This window comes from Passer montanus, unplaced genomic scaffold (genome assembly GCF_014805655.1).
Source record: "Passer montanus isolate IOZ18808 unplaced genomic scaffold, ASM1480565v1 scaffold66, whole genome shotgun sequence".
Taxonomy (NCBI): domain Eukaryota; kingdom Metazoa; phylum Chordata; class Aves; order Passeriformes; family Passeridae; genus Passer; species Passer montanus.
This window is the reverse complement of record NW_024371704.1, coordinates 6,291,152-6,313,210: the sequence shown is the minus strand read 5'-3', so window position 1 is coordinate 6,313,210 and position 22,059 is coordinate 6,291,152. Positions and strand designations below refer to the sequence as shown.

Genomic DNA, 22,059 nt, shown 5'->3' with positions numbered 1-22,059 from the left:
CACGAGATAATCATATCCCTGGTATAATTGCCATGTACTGGGCACATCCAAGTATTTCTAAGCCTCCAAGCATGATTATCTTGTGATAACTGCACCCCGTAGGTTGCCCAATTTTCAGTCTAAAATGAAATGATTATCTTTTTTAAATGAACGAGAAGGGGGAAAACTGTCTTCCAGTGGGTGAGGAAATCAGGCAGAGCTCAGCAGGAGTTTGAGCCAAGGCAGGGGTGCCTGGTGTGAGAAAGTTCTGCCCTGGCTGGGCTCGCTGCAGTGCTGCTGCTCCTGCCCACTGGCTGCCATGGGGAGAGCTTGGACCTCTGTGGAGCATCCCAGCTGCAGCTTGCCAGGAACAGAAATGTCTGTGCAGAAAGAGGGACGGACTTTGGTCGTTGGTGTCTCAGAAATAATTTCCCTCTGGCAGTCAGTGCTTGAAGAGTTAGGCACACACTTGTGTGTGTGCAGACCCCGGCAGCACTGCGGGGGTGTGCGGGCAGAGGAGGGGAAGAGGGAGCTGTTCATTGCTGTTTGTCTGGAGCCATGCAGTGGGAACTCAGGAGCTGTGATTGCAGATGTGAGGACTCATTTGCCTTGCCCTATTCCTTCCCTGGGAACGCCCCCTGCTCCTCCTGGCAGTCAGGGACCTCTCTGGGGCATTTACTGAACACTTTGCCCTTTCCCCTAATCTCTTCAAATCTGATTTTTCTTTTTAAAAATACCCCTCCCTCTCCCTTGGTAGCTATGAAGGCAGGAGAGGATTGTCAGTGTCTCCCTGTCTGTTGTTTTCCCAGGGTTTTAATGCTGGCAGGGAGCAGGGGGTGTGTGGGGGCACCCCAGTGGGTGCTGTGCCCCTGTGCTCATGTGACTAACGCTGCTGCTCTCTGTCCCCATCAGTGCAACAATGACTACGTGCCCGTGTGTGGCTCCAATGGTGACACCTACCAGAACGAGTGCTACTTGAAACAGGCTGCCTGCAAGCAGCAGAGTGAAATCCTGCTGGTGTCCGAGGGATCCTGTGCCACTGGTAGGTATAGATCTAATATTTAGATTTAGATACATTTATATATATTATTACCCATTTTTAGATTACTCTAGAGATCACCTGTTCACATAGTAGGTGATTTTTCACTCCAGGCTGCCTGCCAACCCTGCCATGCCCCGCCCCAGGAAAATGGCTTGGGGATGGCAAAATTTGAATTTTTGCTTTGAATTCATTACTGGTTAATTTTTGGGGAGCATGAGAAGTCGCTGCCATCTTTCACTTTTAAGTACATTACTATAGGCTCACAGTCCCTGATACACAGTACCCCTGGCACTGTTTGGAAGAGTTCAGCACAGAAGTAGATTTGTTTTTTAATTTGTGTCTTGCACTCCTGATCTTCCTGTGCCCTGCCTACACTTCTGAGCTGTTAGGACAAGAGAACTGGTAGCAGATTAAGTGAGCAGATGTCTGATAAATGGGCATCTGGATTACCACAAACCTCTCCATAATCTGGAGAGAGAGAACTGGAGCATTATTGCCTGCAATCCAGTTTCTTGGGTTTTTCCTTATCCTTGTAGGGCCAGATCCCCAGCTGGTATGATTCAACAGACCACTGGTTGTAATGAGTCCTGCCAATTTATACCAGCTGAAGTTTTAGTCCAAAGCACACATAAGGAACAGGTCTGTGCCACAGGTGTTTTATTCTGTACTTGAGAAAACTGACTGGCGTGTGAGACAGCTTTGCTCAACTCTGAGCCTTGTGAGCTGTTTATATCTCAGCTTGTATGAAAACAGCTAGAAAGGTGAATGAGCAAAATCTGTCAGGAAAACCCAGTTGCTTCTGTGCAGGAGTTCTTGATGTTTTTCTTTCGTGCTCGGTATCTGTTAGAGGTGGGCAGTGAAGTTAACTTGAAAAGAGCAGGAGTAAGCCTTTGTTCTTGAGAGAGTTCTTTAAACTTAAAGCAGAATTTTTTCTTGGCTGAGGATGGAGGAGTCAATAAAAAGTACATTAGACAAACTTTTTTCAGTGCTGTAATTTCATGTTTCATACACCTGAGAGAAAATAAACTCCTTTCTCTGGAAATGTTGTTCTTCTCTGAAGCTGTTACCTGACAATTTTCAAGAAGAAAAAAACATATGCTGCAATTTTTTTGTCCATAAATTGGTATTAAATGGAGTTCGGGCTGACAAAGCCTACTGTGGTGTAGGATTTGTTCAACTTAGTAAATTCTCTCAGCAAAGCAACTGGTCTTTTTGGTTCAAACTTTTTGATTAAAGGGATAATTTCAGCACATTGCTACAACTTTTCTGAAACTTATTTGCCTGCTGGCAATGACTGTGTTGGCAGCATTCTCTTTGAAACACATTGTGGGTTTCAGAAACAGATAAGGAAAAAAATTATATTTTCTTGAAGTCTTGTTCAAGGTTTTTGGCCTCTTTTTCCTTTTCCCAAGGAGGAGCTCAGTGGAGAAGGGAACAGCCATTTCCTTTAGGTTTCCCCTGTGGGATGGGGCAGAGAGAGAGGATGCTGAAGAGCTCCCAGCAGAGACCTGGGCTTGTGGGAGAAGTGTCAGTGAGCAGTCCTTCTGGGCCTGAAGGGTAGGGCAGGAGGAGGAACACAAGATCCTTTTCTGCAGAGAGCCAGACACCATGGTAGATCACTGTGGCAGGCAGGTGCTCGTTTCTTTTTCTGTGCTGGGGAGATCTGGCACACCTGGAAAAGCAAAGCTTCCCAGAGCCATGAGGGCACTGCAGTACAGACTTTTCTTCCTTCTTTCCTCATTTGGGAAAGAGCATCAGGACCAAAGATCAGATCAGGAGAATTCAGGACATGGTCACTGGGAAAACAGTGTTATTCTGTTCCCTTTTTCAGCCACCTTTTGCAGCTGTCCTTTGCAGCCTTGCTGAATAAATCTACCATTTGAAGCAATTCTTGCAACCAATTATTTAGCAAAGGTTTTCCTTTTCTTTCTTAGTTTTGAGCAGGGATGGCATGTGCAAGTTCAGATCCACCAGACCTCGCTGTCAATAAATGAGATCTAACAGTTCATAGTGTATTTTCATCCCAAAGCAGCTGTTCCAAACTCTTTCTATTAATCTTGATGCTGATAAATGCATAATTGTTCCACTAAGGGGGAGGTTAGGATGGCAGCCTCCCTCCCTTCCCTGCAGAAGAAACTCCTCTTAGGCATTATTTTTGGTAGCCCTGTGTGTGTGCTTTGTCTTGCTTAGAAAGTTTCTTACTGAAGCTCTGGGCTTGGCAATTTTGTGATGTTGCACTTTCTAAATTTGTGACTCTCATCATTCCAGCCAGCAAAATGTCGAGCAGAGGGAAAAAAAAAGCACTCAGTTTTGAAACTCAGCAACAACCTTGAGAAAAATGACATTTTAATAATTTACCTGAAGACTTTGAATAATAGTAATATAATGGTTTATTGCAACTAGTTATAATTTGATGAGATGTCCTGTTTCCTAAAGATAATGATACAAATTTACAAATGGGTTTTAAAATTTCTCCTTGGTGAGGATTTAGTAGTGACCAACTGGAGGAACTTTGTGCTACTGTTGGGAGCAAAGATTTACTGGTCTAAGTACAACAAAACGAGGTAGAGACTTCTAAGGGCATTGCAGCATTCTGTGGCTTATGTTATTTTCATCTGATAGAGAGACTTTAAAGAAAAAAAAATAGAGACACAAGAAAGATGGCTTGAGTGAATTACATTCAGATTAGATCTCAATAATTTACCCAGGGATGCCATCAAAGGCGAGGTGCACTGTAGTACACTTCACTGAAGCCTTGCTTTGCATGCTCCCAGCACATAGTGGAGCACATGAATATAAATTCCTTTCTGCTCTTTTCTCAGATGCTGGCTCAGGATCTGGGGACGGAGGTAAGAGCCCTCTTTTAATATCTCTGTTCTAATGTGTGCACACTGTCTTCCACAATTTCAGATTGTAAGTGGATATACTTTGCAATCTAAGTTGTTGCACTACATACAGTCTTTTGTTCAGCTCTGTCTTTGAAAAAATGGTATTTTGCATTTCAGTCAAGCTGGAACCTAATCATGACATGCTGTTTTCTAGGGAAATTCAGAAATCTGTGTTACTTCTAATAGGACTTGGAATTATTCATAGGTTGTGCTAGGAGCTCTATCTCCATCTACTGTTACAGTTGCACTCATTTGTTTTATGTTTAGGGTAATATTTCTTTTGTTTTTTAAACATGAGCCAAACCCTTGGCTCCTCCTCACTGGAGGATTCAAGCCAAATATTTTGTGGTAGCAGAGAGCATTCTTTCAAAGATATGAAGAAATGTCACAGTGAAAGAACAATGTGTTTTTATAAGAACAGCAACAACAAAACTGAACATGGAAATAGCCTGAGCCCTTTGCTGGCATACAGGGGATACTGTAAAATGTAGGCAAACTAGCATTTAAGTAGGGGCTTATTTTATTGGTTTTTGGTTGGGTTTTTTGTTGTTGTTGTGTGGTTGTTTGTTGTTTTTTTTTTATTTCTTGGTGCAGTCATGATGGATTTTCTTGTCTGACATCAGTCTTTCTTGGAAGTACAAGTGTTGGGTCTGGGTAGTGCCCTGCCTTGGGGTAGGGAGTGTGACTTCTGGGGCTGGTAGGTCAGGCTTCTCTGGGGGCCAGGGCTAGTCTGGGTAGCTTGGGGAGGTTGTCCTGAAGAGTTCCCCTCATTTCTGCCCCAGCTCCCTGAGTAAGCTCCAGGAGCCCCTGGCAGGGAAGGACAAGCCCAGCATCAGGCTGGGAAGGTGCTGGGGCAGCCACGAGGAGCTGAGCCAGCTTTTGGTGTGACACGGACAGCAGGGCTGGGCTCAGACCCGGGTTTATGGCTACTCCTGGCTGGATTCAGGTTTTTCAAATACAATCATGTTACTTGGCAAAACATCCCCTGGTGCTTGTTTGATTTTGGTAACCAGGATATCGGTGAGTGCAGTGTGTATGGAAAGTATTATTTTTACCTGTGAAGTGGTCAGCAACATGAGCATGAGGCACTTCAAGGTGTCTGATTTTCTGACATCACACTCAGGCTGTTTTCTGGAACTCAGGGCACTTCAAGATGCTTCAAATTTGGCTCCACAAAAACCACAACATGAAATACTGCTGGCTTTTCCCAGCTATTCCTATTTTACTCTCAGGTTCTTTTAAATTGTCTTTTTAAACCATTACACCAGAAAAATACCTTGTTCAGTGCTTACTAGAAATCTACTATTTGATTTATATGTACAATAGGGTTTTCACACCTATGGTCAATAAATTGGTTTTCAAATGAAGTTGCACTAAATTCATCATGCATGTACTAAGGAAGACAGATAAAGTTTTCAGTTTGTTTTGTAATTAGGAGATGGGAAAACAAACTTGGTCACTTTCTGAAAGTCATGAATTCCATTCTCAGAAAGCACAGGAGTTTAAAGGCATGATTTCCAAAGCCTTTCATTTTACAAGCTTGGGTTGACAGACAATGAGCAGAGCAGGGCCTTGGGACTGACTGTGCAGATAGTAAGGAAGCAGATTTAGGAAGGAGACAGAACCAAACTGGTACATGTGTTTAAAGGTCTACAAAGCTGCCTTGTATTATTCAAGATTTAGTAGGCAGCTATGCTTTTCTTGAAGTACAAAAGTATATTTATGTGCCCAAAGAAGCTAAATCCAGACAAGTAAATGTTGTCACTACATCACTCTTTACTAGACATGGTCTTGTTGTAAAAACTGTAATAAATTTTGGATGTCATCACAGTAAGTCTTGTAAAATCCACTCCAGCAGTCATGAGTGGGATGTGTTCCTATGAGAAGCCCAAGGTCTTAGACAATCCTGTGTGGTTTCTGATTTTTCTTAATTTTTTTTTCTTTCTTTCTTATGCTTCTCCAAGCAGTCTTGGTTAACAGAATAAAGAGTGCAGCTTCTTTTTTAGCAAAACTCCTGCCATAGGGATGGCCCCAGCCAGCCAGCTGTGAGATAAGGGAACAACATTTTCAACAGACTTGTATCCTGTGGTTGGATGTCTTTGGTCTGATGGGGTACACATCTAGTAAGAAATTTAACTCAAGTTGTGTTGTTCTGGTTCTTAGAACATGGCAAGGGTCAGCTTGGAGGTGGTTTCCCCCGTGACTGACAGCAGTTCAGCTCCAGTAGTGCTGCTCCTTCAGTGGAGTTGTCACATGGAAAATGTAATGGCTAGAGGGCTCAGAAATAGCTGGAAAGGAGTTGGTGGGAGGACAGATGTAGATAAGCACACCATGTGGTCATACAAGCCTCCTTTCCTCAGGAAACTGGTCAGAACATGAACACGACAGCCAGAGGCTGTGTTTTGGTGCCTCTGTTTTCCTTTCAGGTGCTCCCATCTGGGTTTGTAGGGAAGTCTTCTCAAGCATGAACACAACAGCCAGAGGCTGTGTTTTGGTGCCATGTTTTCCTTTCAGGTGCTCCCATCTGGGTTTGCAGGGAAGTCTTCTCAATTTACTATGTAGGATTTGGGGTTTTTTGCTTTCCTGTCATGGAGGCTGAGATCAGAGGGGTCTGAGCTTTTCAGCACTTTAATGATCTTGAGGGCTTTCCAGAGGTGATTTGATCCTCCTTTATGCAGCATTAACATACAAAACTCCCCTTATTTGTAAAGTGATGAGGGAATCTTAATCTCATTTGATGACTGAGCCTTCAGCACACACTTTTGGGGATCTCCAGTAGATGGGTAGGACAGTAGGTGTTCAAATTTCTTACTGCAGAAGACATTTTTCCCTGTAAATGAAGATGAAAAATGCAGAATCAAGAGCCATTTCAGTGTTTTGATTGCAGAAGCTGGGAGTGTGGTGTGGAATTATTTAAAAACCCACATCCCAGAAAGATACTAATCAGAAAGCCAGAAAGGATGAATGTGAAAGACTTTATACAGAGAGTAATTTAAAGAGATTCCATTCATTTTCATCTATGCCGTTCTCTAGACAACTGGGTTTTTTTAGAACCCAATGATTCATGTTTTGGTCTTGAGCAGCTTTATAATGAATTCTTGCTCGTTTCCTGGCTTCCTTCTAACAGCAACAAACTCAAGATGCAGTATTTCATTATAGCTCTTAATGGGCTAAGAACATCTCTCCTCGGTTTCATTTTCACGCTGAGCACTCCTTTGCCCTGCCTGCATTGTCTGCACTCCCAGCTCTGTTGATTGGCTTTCATTCACAGTCTGGTGGATTCACTGAAGGTGGCTGTCACCCTGGGTGTTGCTGTGACCCCCGGCAGGGCAGTGCTTAAACACCTACCTTGAATTTGTTTCAGAGCCTCCTTCAATTTCCATTCAAGTCCAAATGACTTCAGTGGGAATTCTGTGGGCCTTGGGTACACAGATCCTATCCTAGCTTGATTTTTATGTTAATTCTTCATGATCTAGACTAAAGTAAAATTAAAATAAAGCAACCAAACGAGTGATAATTCACCAATATCATCATCGCCATTTATTTTACAGTAGCATCTAGAGGTGCTAATTCTAAGATTAGGACTCCAGGGTGGAGCACCCTGACACTGTGAAGCAGTTCTTCACAGCAGGGGAGAGAATAAAAACTGTGAAGCAGAGCTGGGTATTTAAGTTGGGCAAAGGCTCGAAGCTGCATCATGTTCCAGTGTCTGAACTGGGAATAGCACATGTTGCTTCAGAGCCAGCACAGTGCTGGGGATTTTGAGCCCCAGTGTTTGTCAGCAAGCCCATGTGACATGCAGAAAGAATCAGAGATTATACTGCTCTTAAACTTACTCCTGATCTGTTAGACAAACCTGAAAGGCAACAACCTTACAAGGCACCTTCTTTTCCCCCTCTCTCTGCCTCTCTTGCTTTGTGTGTGTATTTTAAGGATGAGCATGCCTTGTTTGTTTGTTCATTCTTTCAATTTATCCCTTCAATCTTAGCCAGAAAAAAACGAAGCCCTGCAGCTTTTTGTAGGTGCCAACATGTAGATTTAATGATAGATTTGGTATTCTGGTCTGCCTTTCCTGTTGACTTAGAGATGTGTGAATAAACACATACATATTATAAATCTATATGGAGCAGCAGTCATCTTGAAACACTAACCCAGAGAAAATAGGCAGGGAAAAAATTAACACTTTGGAGCCCATGTTATTTTTTTTAAGGTAAACCATAGTGCAGCATGTATATGCTTTTTTTTCCTTTAAACAACAGGTAAATGGCTACTTTGACCCAATTGCCTTTGCATTTTCTCCATACTAGTTTTGAATAGCTTACTTGAATTCAGCAGCTCTGCTGCTTTTCCAGTGATTTCCATTTCTGCTTTATTACAGTGTTGATTGATGGGCAGGGCTATGCAGAACACGCTGAATATTGCTGTAAACACTGTCCTAGCAATCACACTTGAGCCAAAATACACCATAAAACCTGGAGTGTATATTGGTTTGAATGAAGCAGTGTATAAAATGCAGTGCTGATAAACACACACATACACACATGTTCTCAGTATAGGGGAGAATACTCTGACTGTTCTAGTTTAACCTTGGAATGAAATATTTTGAGATACAGATTCTTTTCCTGGGTGTAATAGGTGATTCAAGCTTCTGTCATGTGAATGCAGAATATCTGCTGACCCCACGTGCGATTGTCAGCTGCAATAAGGAAATAGGAAACTTCTTCCACTCTAATTTGATTTGGGAGATATAATTTAAAGCAGCATCAGAAGGTACAGAATCAACTACAGCAACGTGCACCGACTGGGTAAATACCTCTGGAGGGAATGTTTCAGTCTTAAATGATTGACCTGACTGTGGTTGGTCAAATATGTCTCCTTTGTTAAAGGGGTTTTTACCTTGTTAACCTCAGCATGGCACTGAGCCCAAACCAATAAGCTCTTTGAAAGGCCGGGTTTATTAGCCCAGGCTCTTCCTTGTCCTAACATGATTACATGACTTCCAGTTCAGGGCTGGTGCTCATCTGACCTATATAAGAGTTAGGTCAGGGAAAGGCAGTTCATGTCTCCTTTTTGGCCTTTAAAAATTAGGAAAGGATGAAGTTCCCATATGTTGTTGTTGACTAGAAGAGAAGCACTTGGGCATTCACAAGTCCTGGATTCCTAGACCCCTGCCAGGGGCATTTTGTGCTGGGTGGGATGCATTAGCCATTTTGGAAAATCCTAGGAAGTGTGGAGATGACAAGAACACCAGTTTTTGGACTTCTCTTAGGCTCTCATTTAAGCTAAGTACTGAGCTCATCAACCCTGCTGGGCTGAGATGCTTGAGCAAATCCCCATAGCTCCTAGAAGCTCCCCAGGGTTTTAAATTACTGCCCTGGAAGATGGTGGGCTTGGATTTCCTTGCCTGGATCTTCCCTGTATTTTGCTTGCTGCTTCTGAAGCTGGAATGCAAAAAATCCAGTGCAAAGTGCTGCGTTTTCTACCTGTGCTTGCTGTGTTATTGATGGGCAGCAGTCCTTGCTGTGCTCCTGGTCCCATCAAGCAGGCACTGAGGAATGCCACAGGGAGGAGTTTTGACGGGCAGTGAATGATTTGTGGCCCATTTTCAGCCATTCATGCAAAACTGAAGAAAATGAATAGGAGATGCCATGAAGATCCACAGACTTGTGTAGGCAAGAAGCATGAATGACGTTCATTCATAGCCTCTTTCCTGCATTATGCAATCCTTTAGGTTTTTGGCACTTTGTGTAAGTAGTTCAGAGCCACACAGGGATTCTATGAATGGAAGATGTTCACCTACATAAAAAAATACTGAGGATGCCCTGGTTTTGCTTTAGAAGTCAAAATTGCTTCTCTACATAGAAACAGAGAAAAAAAAAAATCCAAAATATGCTGGCTAATCATATGCAATCTGTAAATCCACTAATAACTAAGTCATCAAATCATCAAACAAATCCTATGATACTCCAGCAAACAGATTAAAAAAGCAGTGCCCGATCACAAATACTCATTTATCGGTCTGTTATTGTAAACACAGCAAGAGAGAGATGTAGTGGTCTAGATTTGTCTGCTACATCTCTGTAAACCTGGATTAATTTTCCTTGTGACAACTGTGGAGTCAGTAGAGATTAGCTGTGATGACAGTGAGAGGCAAATCTAGCCCACTGCTTTGCTTTTTTGTGCAGGGAGTTCTTCCACAGAGGAAAATAATGGTTTTTAAGCTTTCAAATGGCTCTTCCAAGCTTGCTACAAACACCTCCCTTCATGGGGCAAGAGCATGTGTTCAAGCACATGCTTCATTTTTATCACATGGTTAAATGCCATTTACTTTTCAATTTCTCTTCTGAATGTGGATGTCTTGCACAAGTGGGATCTGAGGCAGGCTGGGAGTGAACAGAACTGCTTCAGATCCTCATGCATTTCGTCATTATGTATTCTGTGGTTTAGTGGCTGAAGAAGCTGATTCACTGTGCACTTGCTTTGAGCAGGTTTTGGTGTGACATAGGATTTTGTTAGATGCTCTCATGAGATCTTAAAAAGAACGAATGGGATGAAAACTGCCAAGTCTCTCTAAAGCTTCGTGTACTCACTTTCTCTAACTCCTCCGTTTCAGATCTCAGCTGCATTTGGCAAATTTAATATATTCTGCCCTTGATGTTTAAATTCCCTTTTGTCTAAGAGGTTTTCTTTCCTTTCAGAGATTGGTAAATGAAACCAGAAATTTTGCCTGCTATATTTGAAGTCAGTGGGAGTTCATCTTCAGGAAGGGCACAACTGATTCCTAGACACTTAGCAAACTGGAGACAGCCTCCTCCTTTATGTAAATGCACACACAGGACAAGTTTCATGAGTGTGGAGCAAGTCCAGGAATCCAGAGCGATTCATGATCAAATCCAGAGGAGTTAGAATTTTATGGGAGAGCGCTACCAGTTCTTAAGATGTTGCCATGAGTCTTTTAGCCCAGGTTTTTTAATAGCTTTATAGACCACGCTTAGTTTCTACTTTAAAACAAGCACATAGCTTGTTGCTCAGGAGAATACTTGAATAGAAGCCCAAAGTGTTGAACAACAGGGAGATCTCTAAACTGCAGTTTGAAAATATCACAACTTGGGGAAGAAGAGGTCAAAACCATTCCATGTTATTTTATGTGAATTTTTTTTTAATGTCTTGGACTTGTTGATACCATTTCTTCTAGCTTCATGGGAGTTAGATCATGATGGTGCTTATTTAAACTCATTGAAAAAGCAGATATCAAAGCAGGGCTCTTTTTATCCCTGCAGCCTCAAATATCTTGCAAGTAGCAATGTAAAGAGAGCTGGCTGAGGAATTTTAGTGTTGGTTTTCCATAAATCTAAGAACATGGGTAAGTTCTAAGGGTCTGAGAGAATGTAAATGTGTAGGTATTAAAAAGGGGAAGGGGGGAAAGGGAATCAAATATTTATAGGCCTGCCAATCTGACATTGATTGAGGTAGAACAGGACATGCAGTCCTGGACCTGCTCAATAAAGGAATAAATGAGAATTAATGCTGAGCAATATGGGCTGATGTAATAGATTCTGTCAACTAATTGAAATGTTATTTATGAAGCTACAAGTTTGGTTGATATAGTGTACGTGGATGTCAGTGAAGCGTTTGGCATGCTGCTACATGACACTGATTAAGGAACAAGAATTGTGCAAAATTGACGTGGTACGCAATTAGTGGAGTAAAAACTGCCTTTCAGGATGTAATTATAAGTGGATTTATCATTGTTAGATAGACAGCAAAAGGATCTGCCTGGTGCTCTTTATTTATTTGCTTGTTTTACAGTGGCCGAGGTGGGCACTTACTTTTCTCACTGATCAGGCTCTCAAAAGTCATATCTGGGAAACAAAGAAGTGAGTGGTTCACTGTCACAACCCGCTCTGATTTACCTGGTATTCTGGTGCCAAAGCAGGTCCTTTAATGTGGCCAAACATAAAGCCACAACCACACAGCAAAGATAAGAACGCAGAAAGTGAGTGAGGAAACTCTGCTGGAAACAGTGATGCTCCAGAGAAAGCTGAGTTCTGGTAGGGACTGTGCTTGTGTGAGAGTGCTCTGCACACACAGCAGGGCAAAGGGCCACGGGTGTGATTAAGGATCAGGCTCTTGAGCAGGAGTAAGGATGGCAGACTACCTCACCTTCCCCAGAGGAGGTGAGTGCAGCTCCAGAGGCCCTGAGAAGCAGGGGAGCAGGCTGTGTGCAGCCAAGGGCGTGGCTGCCCAGCCAAGCAGCCCTGCAAGCTTTGATGCCTTAGGCTTTGTCCGGGGAAAGGAAAGGGTTGCTTAGGTCACCATCAGTAAGTACCAGTGTGGGGAACACAAACGAGCAGCAGGCTCTTTATGCTGACAGACAAAGGTCTAATGAGATGCTGGGCTGGCAATTAAAGCTAGACAAACTCAGAGTGAAGTGTATGTGTGTTTGTAAATGAAGGCAATAGCACAATGAAGTAGGTGATTAAAAGTTATGTAGGATTCTGCAGCCTTTGAGGTTTTGACCCTTGGGTATCTGGATTGCTCTGCTCAAATGGGGATGAATTGAAAGTCCAGGACCTCTGTCACATGGAAGATCACAACAGATACTCAGCAGCTCTTCGTTCTAGGCACCATAAATTAGTTTACACGTGAATTAGGCAGAGTAAGGCTTATTTTGTTCAGCAAGGTTGCTGTGCTAAGCAGTCCAGAAAGGGATTGATTATGTGGATATGTTTGTTCATTTCAGAATCCACACAAGTGTGTTTCTCTCTGCCCTCTCCCATTTGACTCTGTACATTTACATCTGCACATAGTGGAAGCAATGTGAGCTTTAGTAGCAAGTGGAAAACTTCATGCATAATGCTCTGCTAATTGCTCTGTATTAAAAAATAGGCCAGACTACACTGCATTGCATCCTAACACTTCTCTGTGTTGCCAGTACTGGATAACTTCAGTAGCTCCTGATCTCATTTGAGTTTTGACAGGGCCCTTGGAGCTTCTCTCTGTCCTGCACTGCTTCCCTGATTCCCAGTGTATTCACTGGTCTGTTCCAGCTGGTGCTTGGAGGGAGTCCTGAAGGGGAGGGGGATCCCCAGACATCTCTGGAGGATCTGTCCAGGATTCTTTTCCCTTTCATTTCTCCAGGGGAGGAGCACACCCAAGCTGCTCTCAAGTTCCAACCAGTATTGATCATGACTAAATATAATTTGATTTTTATCTGTTGCTGCAGAGAGCCTCCCCGTGTTTGATGTGGTGTGTGTGGTGTGTTTGAGAGGTGAGAGAGAAAGTACCAGAGCAGGCTGGAATTGCTTTGGCTCATAACACGTTGTCCACTAGACTCAGAGGCATCTTCATATTAGTTATAATAGGGCCTTGATAAATAAATAAATAACTTCTTTTGTGCAGTGCCTGAATTTTTCATCAAAAGAGGAGGAAGCCTCTTATATGAATCACAAGGCCAATGCAGGACAGGTCTGTGCTGTAATTCATTTAGACAATGTTGAAGTGAATTGATGGACTCAGGTTTGTTTAGATTAGTGGCCTTTTGAAAAATGAGTTGTCCCATGTGTACAATTTTTCAATCTGTTTACATCTAATTAGCTGTTCAGATTGGCTAAAATTAAGCGGTGTCACTTGTAATGCATTCAGAGGTGAGGATATGATAAAATAGGCTCTTTTATAATCTCTCCAGCAAGTGCCTTGGAGCACTGGCATAGTGTGAACTGAGGGCGTGTGGAAGATCTGTCTCTAAGGTGGAAGCAAATATAATCAAGCTGCAATCTCACAAATGTGGTGAATTGTCTAAGCACCTCTCTGGTGCTGATTCAGAGAGAGAGCAAGTTTTGCTGTCATCCTGTCCCAGGATTCCTTTTTGGCAGATGTGCCTGGCTGGCTGGGGCGTGGTGTTGGGGCAGCTGCCCTTGTACACTGGCATCTCTACCTGTTCCACTATTGATTCCTGCATGCTGCATATTCCTCCCTGGAGACAAGTCATTTGAACAGCTTGAAATCTAAAAACTGATTGCTGCAATGTCAGGTTTCTAATTCTGCAGCACAGCTGACAGCTCTGGAAAGTCCCTATCAAAGGCAGAAAATACAACATTCTTCAGCAGACTTTGTTCTGCCACCATACGGCCTCAGTTCTATTTTACTGCTCCAAAGCCTACAGGCTTTCACATGTTTCTGACCAAAAATTCTGCTATTAATATGGAACCTTCTTGGCAATTAAGCTGTGCTTATTGCTGCATCAGTGCTTTTAGACCGTGACCAGCAAGCAGCACCCTCTGCACGGCAGCAGCAATTCACTTCTCATGCTTAGTCATGGATACACATCCGAGGAGATTTTGGCACAGGTTTTCTCAAATATTTTTGGAAGTTTTTGTTAGTCTTTTCTTTTTTCCTTGGCTGTCTGGAAGCTTTTGCTAGGGATGTGCAGAACAATCCCCTGCCCTCATATAGCAGTCCCCAGAAATAGAGCATTTGAGTGTTTGCAGAATTGTGAGCTCTGCCATGGTGAGCATTGGGTGCTGTCACCTGGCTCCTGCCTCCAGCATTCTGTGGCATGGCACAGCAGTGCTGTCCCCTCTCAGCTGGACATCAGCCCCACAGTACAGGCAGGACATCAGGGGCTGTGGATGAGTCCCCCCTCCCCATTAGTGCCAGGAGTGTCCTGGTGCTCTCTCATCCCAGGATCGGTGGTGCTGCACCTGTGTGTCTGTGCTGGAAATGAAAGCTCAGCAAAGTGCTCAGAACTTCAGGGGCGGTGTCCTGCCATCCCTCAGGTGGCACAGGAGCAGCAGCAGGGGACCTCTAAAGGCTGGCAGTAGGAGTGAAGTGAGTAGCCCCGTGAAGCCTTTGCAGGCAGCACTGAGAGGCTCAGCAGGTGACTTGGTGACAGCACCCAGCACCGTTGTCATCACGAGCCCCTCCTGACCCGGCTCCCTTGGACACTGCCCATAGCTGCTTTTGGACCCCTTACGTTTCCCAGAAGGAGAGGGGAGCTGGGGGTACTCAGCAAGTTACACAGTCACACCACAAGATCCCAGGGACCAGGGCCATGCCAAGCCTGGCTCCATCCTTGCTGTTGGAGTTCTTTCTGGTTTCCTTCTGGGGTTTTTCTCCTCCTGCCCCCATGAGACTGTCCCCTTGCTGGGGTGCTGTCTGAGCCAGACCAGGTTCCCTGGTGTCAGCAGGGAAAGGTTGCATCTTCCCTGTGCTGTGGGATCCTGGAAAATGTGTTTCATCAAATCCGAGGCCCTCAATCCCAATGCTTCATCATTCTCCTAAAGGTGAGGATGACAAATGACTAAGCAGTGTCGACAGGCAGCGGCAGTAATTTTTGGTTTTTGTTGAAATGAGAGCATTTTACACAGAGAGGAACTCTTTTAAACCAGTGGAGTAAATCTGTATCTGAACCCATTAGTGCCACTTAAGGGCTCAGGATACAAAGGTGCAGCATGTACTAGCACCTCTGCTGTAAGGAACTCTTTTCTGGATGCCTTTAGCTGCATAACAGCTGCTTTTAGTCTGAAAATTTCCTTCTATTGTCAGGAGGATTTTCTTGGATTCCCTTTTTATTTGAAAACGCTACCATGAGCCACTTTTGAATTGACAATAATACATAGGAAGTGAAAAGTTTTGGGTTTAAAGCATTCATTCTTACTTGAAAAAAGTGGTTTTAACAGGCATGAGCTGGTACTGGGCTGTCTTTCACAGCATTTTCTGTTTTCCTTTGTGCCTATCCATCTAAACTGTACCTGAGGTTTAGGTACTTCCATTCCATCTCAGCTCCTGTGCTACAACATCTGTTGTTTAAAAGAGAACCTGTTGATTTCCATGGGCAGTTATGGTCAGGTAGGTCTGGTTTACAGAGATCAGCTACACTGAGAGTAATCTATGGCTTGATGCAGTCTCAGACCAGTACTGGGGTGGACAAAGAAGTACCCTTAATTTGGAAGGAATGCTGAGAAAATCTGTCAGGGATTTATGTATTGGAAAGAATATCTGAAGCAACTTTCTAGAGCATTAGAGTTATCTGCAGACAACTGTATATGCAGAACACAAGAAGGTTTAAAGTAAATAAACAAATGGGAAGAAACTTCTACACATAGTATCCTGGGAATTCACCAGGCTACTTCACCATGGTTTCCTATCTCCATCTCTAGGTTTTCCTGCTAGATTGCTTTTCAACTTCACAGGAAGGAGAGATTTTGCTTTGTCTTAACTAGGGAATTAAACAGCTGCTAGGGGCAGGAAAAATGGTGGCAGAAGCAATCAGTCTTTGATCGTATTATACGAGATGTATCTTCTTTCTTGAAGAGATTACTAGTGCAATCTGTATAATTAGGAATATGCACCCCCGTTTGTTTTAAACAACAGGTGGTGGCTAGGCACATAATCTGCATTTTCTCCCTTCCCATAAAAGTGCTGTGCCTTCAGGATCAGTGCCATCTCTGTCATCTCTGTGTTTTCTGTGTTTAATGGCATTGTAGAACTAGCTGATGAAATGCCATTAATTTGGAGGGATGTAGAAGGAGCATAAGATGCCCAGCAGATCTGCTCTGACTGCAGTGAACTGCATGGGGAGCTGTCAGACTGCACAAGTTGCTAAGGCCAGGTTAAATTAGTGCCCAATTACTTGTTCAGTGGTAGTGAGTGCTAGCATGTATGAGACAAGTGTCACCATCTAAATCCCTGCAAATTCCAGCCTTAAATTAATGGCACAGAGCATTCATTTAGTCATGTCACTTGTCAAATGGCAATGTCTCAGAGTGGGGCAGGCAGTGAAATTCTTTCTGGGTTTTAGGACTTAGTATTAACTTTTAGTGTTATTCATAAGGGGTTGGACTGGTTCAGCTTGATGTCTCAGCTGAGCTTATAAGCAGTTCTAGCAACCCTCATCTTCGTTACCTCCTAGGAGGGGGAAAAATGGTGGTGAAGGTGCCATCATCTCATGGAGACAAAGCTAAGCACACTCTCATAGTCGTGTTTGTGCATGAAGAGGGGTGGGAGGGGACACTGCAGAGCACCCTGGCCTTGTGGCCCTTTGGGACACATGCTGAATACATCCAAGAGAGGGAGGGGATGGAACACAGTGAAGCACAGAAGAAATAACCAGTGGTGAGGAAAGGAAAGCTCTTCTGATATCTCATCCTCCTTGCTGTTGTTGCGCTGTTATTGTCTGGAAAGATTTAGTGCCAGAGGGTTTCATAAAGGACAGTAATCCTGCAGGTTGTGTTACAGAACTTCTCTTCCTTTAAGGCAGGTGGTCACACAAGGCTGCTGGAATGTGGCTCTCAGCAACAGCAGCCAGTGATGCCATGAACATTGGGACAAATGTCACATTTACCAGAGGCAGCCACCAGATGATTTATCTAAACCTTAGGCTGCTGCTGGCCAGACTAACTTTTGGGATATTTTGCATTACACTGCCATTAAAAAAATACTTTAAGAATAATAATCCTCTCCTAGCTTGAGTTTCTTCATAGGGCTCAACAAGGATTTCACTCTGTTTGGAGGAAGGGTGTGTGCTTTTCCAGAGCTCCTATTGTAGCCACCAAGTCACTGTGTAGTTTACAGGCATTGGAGAGGATTAGCCAGAGAGTACTCCAGAGGTGCTCTTCTCTTGTCATCCTGCAGCTGACAATGTCATTTGAGGGAAAAGAATGTAGGTAAGAAATGCAAATAAGCCAAGGAGAGGGAAAATGTTGCTTTTTCTTTTGGCTTGTCTTTCAAAAACACAAGGTATGGTTTCTGATCCTTTAAACCTACCCATGAATGAAAGCACGTCAGGGCATGCTCCAAAACATTTCCCTACTAGTGCCTTCTGTGTGGAAGCCATTCTACTATGAAAAGCTCTGCTTTTACACTCAGAATTGTAATTTTGTTTAAAAAAAATCAGGTTTTTAAGCCAACCACAGTATCCTTGTGAGAAAGAGAAAGGTTAGTGAAGCCTGTCCTTGACAAGAAGCAATCCTACCTGACATTCAGAAAAGTGGGGTGGTAAATTGAGCCATGCTCACATGGAGCAAGCACAATCAAGCTTTTCACTTATTTCAGCATCTCCTGGACAGTCATTTTCAACTAGATCTAGTCTTCAGCTAGATTTAATTGAGAAGCTGGTTTTGCTAATGAATTTGTAGGATTTTAGTGGACCTGGAAGTTTTTGCTGTATTGCACTCAGTATATTATATTAAAAATGTATACCACAACTGACGCAGTTTTGTGAAACAAGCTTTAATGCAGCATCTGCTTATTTGTGCCTTGGGGATGTGAGACAACAGCAAACTGCTTACTGCTTGAGAAATCAGCACACCACCACAGGCGTTGCTCTGGTGTTAGAAGTCAGGGCAGTGCCTTTATCTGGATGCAGATCAAATTGCTGTGTTGATAATTAGAAGACAATAAGCTTGCATGAAATTGAACCAAGATGTATTGAAATCAGGTAGTAATTTTCCTTAATGCTGACTGGAAGTAAGCCATGTCAGAAGGTAACCAGAATGCATTATTGTTTGCCATTATAAAAAAGGACCATTTAAATAGCTCTCTCTCACTGAGGGCTATTTAACCTTTTGTAGGTATGAGCATTACAAGAGAGCCTAACGCATATTTTGTGTGCATTATTCTGCATAAATGCATGCTCACAATTTTTATGTTTCTGTATGCATATTTATCATGAATCAGACTGGGGTCAATGTATTTCCAAATCATGTCACTGGAGATAGCCAGGAGCAGCTGTTTCCAAAGAAGGTGAAAGAAGCTTCATCCTTGAGCAGCCCTAGTGGGAAACGGCTCTCTGAAAACCACCAACAAATGCTTGGCTTGTGCAACAAGATGGGAGTGTAAATGTGAACATGAATGATCTCATGTAAAAAATGAGTTTGTGTGTGAGAACCAGCTGTGAATTACCTAAATGCTGAGGTCTGGTGGTATGATAATGATCTCAGTAGTGATTCCTTGGCTGGAATGAAACCAGTTTCACTGGATGTTCTGTTTTCCTTGGATTCTGAATGCTGAACACAAGACCCTTCTGGCCATTGAGAAGCTTTCCTTGAGCTGCCCCTTACTTTGCCTCTGCCTGCTTCTCTTAGCTTTAACTCCTTGGTAAAAGATAGGTAGTTTTTTTGGGGAGCACTGCTACTTTTGGGGACATTTTCTTTCCCAGCATTTCAGCTTGTCCATTTTCTCCCTGCTTTCACACTGCTTTGTGGGCTACTAGGACATTGCTAGTTATTCCTCTGTTGAGTACTGTTACTAATTGTTAGGTGATTGACTGAGGTGTGTTCCCACAGCCTGACATAACTGGTTTTTTGTATTTTTTCATAGTGCTTCTTTCAAACCAGATGAGCTTGTGCTTGTGTTGATCAGTAACTAAAAGGAAGATGCTAAGGCAGCATTTGAAAGCTCATAGATACAGTACGGCTGTGAGCTTTGGCTTGCTCTCATCAGCAGCCTTATGGTGGGTTTAATTTGGAAATCATTATTTGGACAAAACTGGGGCAGAGCTGCATCTCAGCTGGTCCTGAATAACCTCACAAACAGCAGCCTCTCGGTGCCTGTGCAGCTCAGAGAGCAGATGCGCTGTTTATTTACAGACAGATGTAACTGGAAGCTCAGATCTGCGCCTAATTTTGTGCTGCCACAGTGAAGAGCTCTAAAAAAACTGTGTGGGCACCTTGCCATCACTCAGGCAAGGGGACAGGAGACACATCCTGTGGAGCTTGGCCAAGGTAACATCCAAGAAACTTCCCACTGATGCCTCTCCTGCTCTCAGCTCCACAGCACCACTTCAGGTGGTGGTAGCAGTACAGAGCAGGGTATTAATATGAAGTGTCATTTCTATTTATGGTTTTATTTCAACTATTAAACCTGCTGAAACTGGAGGCGTTACTGTGCCGTTCACTTTGGCAGATGAGTTGGAAGAGTTTTAATACCCTTTCTGCACTCCATGCCAGGGCAGGCTGGGTGCAGGCAAATAGAGATGACCAGTGACATTGGCTGGAGATTTATAATTTCCAAGGCTGCAGCTGGAGGAGTGAATCTGGTGGTGGTGTAGCTCTGCCTGAAGCTTGATAGCTAAATTAAACCAACCACAGCAGTGTGGAGGCATTTAATGCTTCCCCTAATCATGTAATATTGCAGAAGGAAGTACAGGTGATCTGAAGCTTTGCTTCCTGAAGTCTGATCCCTCAGGAAATGCCTTGGTTTCTGAATTTTCTGCATGTAAGTATTTATTCAAGCACTTAAGGATCATTCAGTCAGGTGCTTACAAAACAAATAAATTCTTGAAAATATATTAAATGTTTTTCATCTACAATGTCTTGGAAAAAAAGCCAATGTAACCTCAGCAGATACAATGGCTTGTGCTATTCCTCAAGAGGGTCAGGATTCAGAGGTCTGAGTTTAGTGTCCTCTGCTTAAAGGCATTTAAATGGGTGATCTTTTTCCTGCTTTGTTCTTCTGGAAGCTCACTTTCTCTAAATATGAAGGCATTTTGTGGCTATTTCTTAGACCAGAAGAAGAGAAGAGCTGTGTGTCTGTGTGTTTGCATTTGCATCACCTAATATATGGGCATATAATAAGCAAGACCGAGTTACTTACATTTTTAAAAAATCAAAATGATTGGTTCATTTATTTTTAAAGCAGGATTGTCCTTTCTTTCTGTCTTTTTTAAAAGGCCTGCAGCAGGCACAGACTATGGAAACCTGCATTATTAAAATTGACAATCACAATAATGCTCTAAAATCCACAGGAAGAGGCTCTGATGATTGAAAAGCCAAGGAAATAATCAGTAGTCAAGGGCAAGACAGGGCTCCTAAAGGGATTCCAGCTTGTAGAGAAGAAATAATACACCAGGAAGTAACAAATGGAATTAATTGGTTCTTCAAGTAGAACAGTTACAGAAGGAAGGAGGATTATACATATGTATTATTATTTAAATAACGTGGATGAATAGAGGACTACAGACCTGCGGGTAGCACACAAACACTACTAAGAGACCCAGGGCTGCTGAAATAAATCTGCATTACAGCTGGGCAAGGAAAGAGGATAATAAGGTGCAGCAGGTCCACTTGAACTTACTTTTGCTGATGATGAATTTGTTAAAATGTTAGACCTTCAGGTTTTAAAACCCCATTTTTGAACACTGAAAAGTTCCATTTGTTTTTCTTTTTTTTTTTTTTTTTTTTTTTTTTTTTTTTGTCCATGGGTCCTTTGTTGCTCCAAAATAAGCAGCTTCAGAGTTAGAATTCTGCAAGCCTGACATTTAAATGGCAGTTTCAGTTGTATGTAATTTTCTTCTTCAGTCCTTTTGGGAGTATTTTAGTGTCCTATTATGCAGTGACTGTACTACAAACTGGAGTTGTCTGTGTACAGTGGATTGCATGTCCTCTTCCATTTCATCTCTGGCTCGAGGTGGGAGTTCTGTGTGGGAATCTTTTAAAATTTGAGAGATGTTGTTTGTAGTTTGGCTGTGTGCTCTTTAAGTGTGGATAAACATGAAATACTGTTCTAATTGTGAAGTGGAAAATCTTCAGCAAGTCTAAAGGCAGAAACTGGTCATACACTGTTTCCATTGGAGGAAATCCCTATAGCATCTCTCAAATAGACTTTGTGTGTTTCTCCTAAAAGGCATAAACCAACTTTTTGCTTTTCCCAGCTCTTATAATTATAAGGGATAAAAATGTTTAGGATTTCATTGAGCCTTTCTGCGCGAGTGCAGATGTGACTCTTGGTGACTCAACCATTTCCCAGAACTTAACTCACCCTCTATGTAATTATTCCAAAGAATTATCCTTCCAAAATTAGAAGAAAAAAAACATGTAATTACAACTGCAATATTAACATACTTAATGTCTGCCTAATGTCTGAGCATCAAGTCAGAGACCGTACTTTCAAGCATATAAACTGTGAGCAAAATTACTTGGGCAGTATCTTCAATGAAGATGCTAAATATATGAGCTCTGCATCATTTATGCCATGGAACTCCAAGAGAAACTGAGGAAAGTTTCATTTCGTTGTAATTGCTCTTTCCCTACCCTCTTTCTCCTTTCCATATTGATCGGGCTGTTTTGTCGAGCGCAGCAGTCTCGGCTCAGCTCGCCGTGGGCTGCCGAGGTCCTGCCCTGCCTTTTGCTGGCCTGGCGCTTTTCCCAG

The 22,059-nt window shown here is 42.8% G+C and overlaps 1 protein-coding gene across 2 annotated transcripts in view; it reads left to right on the top strand.

Moving 5' to 3' along the window:
• TMEFF2 (transmembrane protein with EGF like and two follistatin like domains 2) overlaps positions 1–22,059 on the top strand; it is a 124,887-nt gene that overhangs the window by 6,556 nt on the left and 96,272 nt on the right. For both annotated transcript variants that reach the window (XM_039728540.1, XM_039728539.1), the window contains exons 3-4: positions 892–1,021; positions 3,844–3,870. In XM_039728540.1, the coding sequence (XP_039584474.1) occupies positions 892–1,021; positions 3,844–3,870 (157 nt within the window). The remainder of the gene's footprint in view (positions 1–891; positions 1,022–3,843; positions 3,871–22,059) is intronic.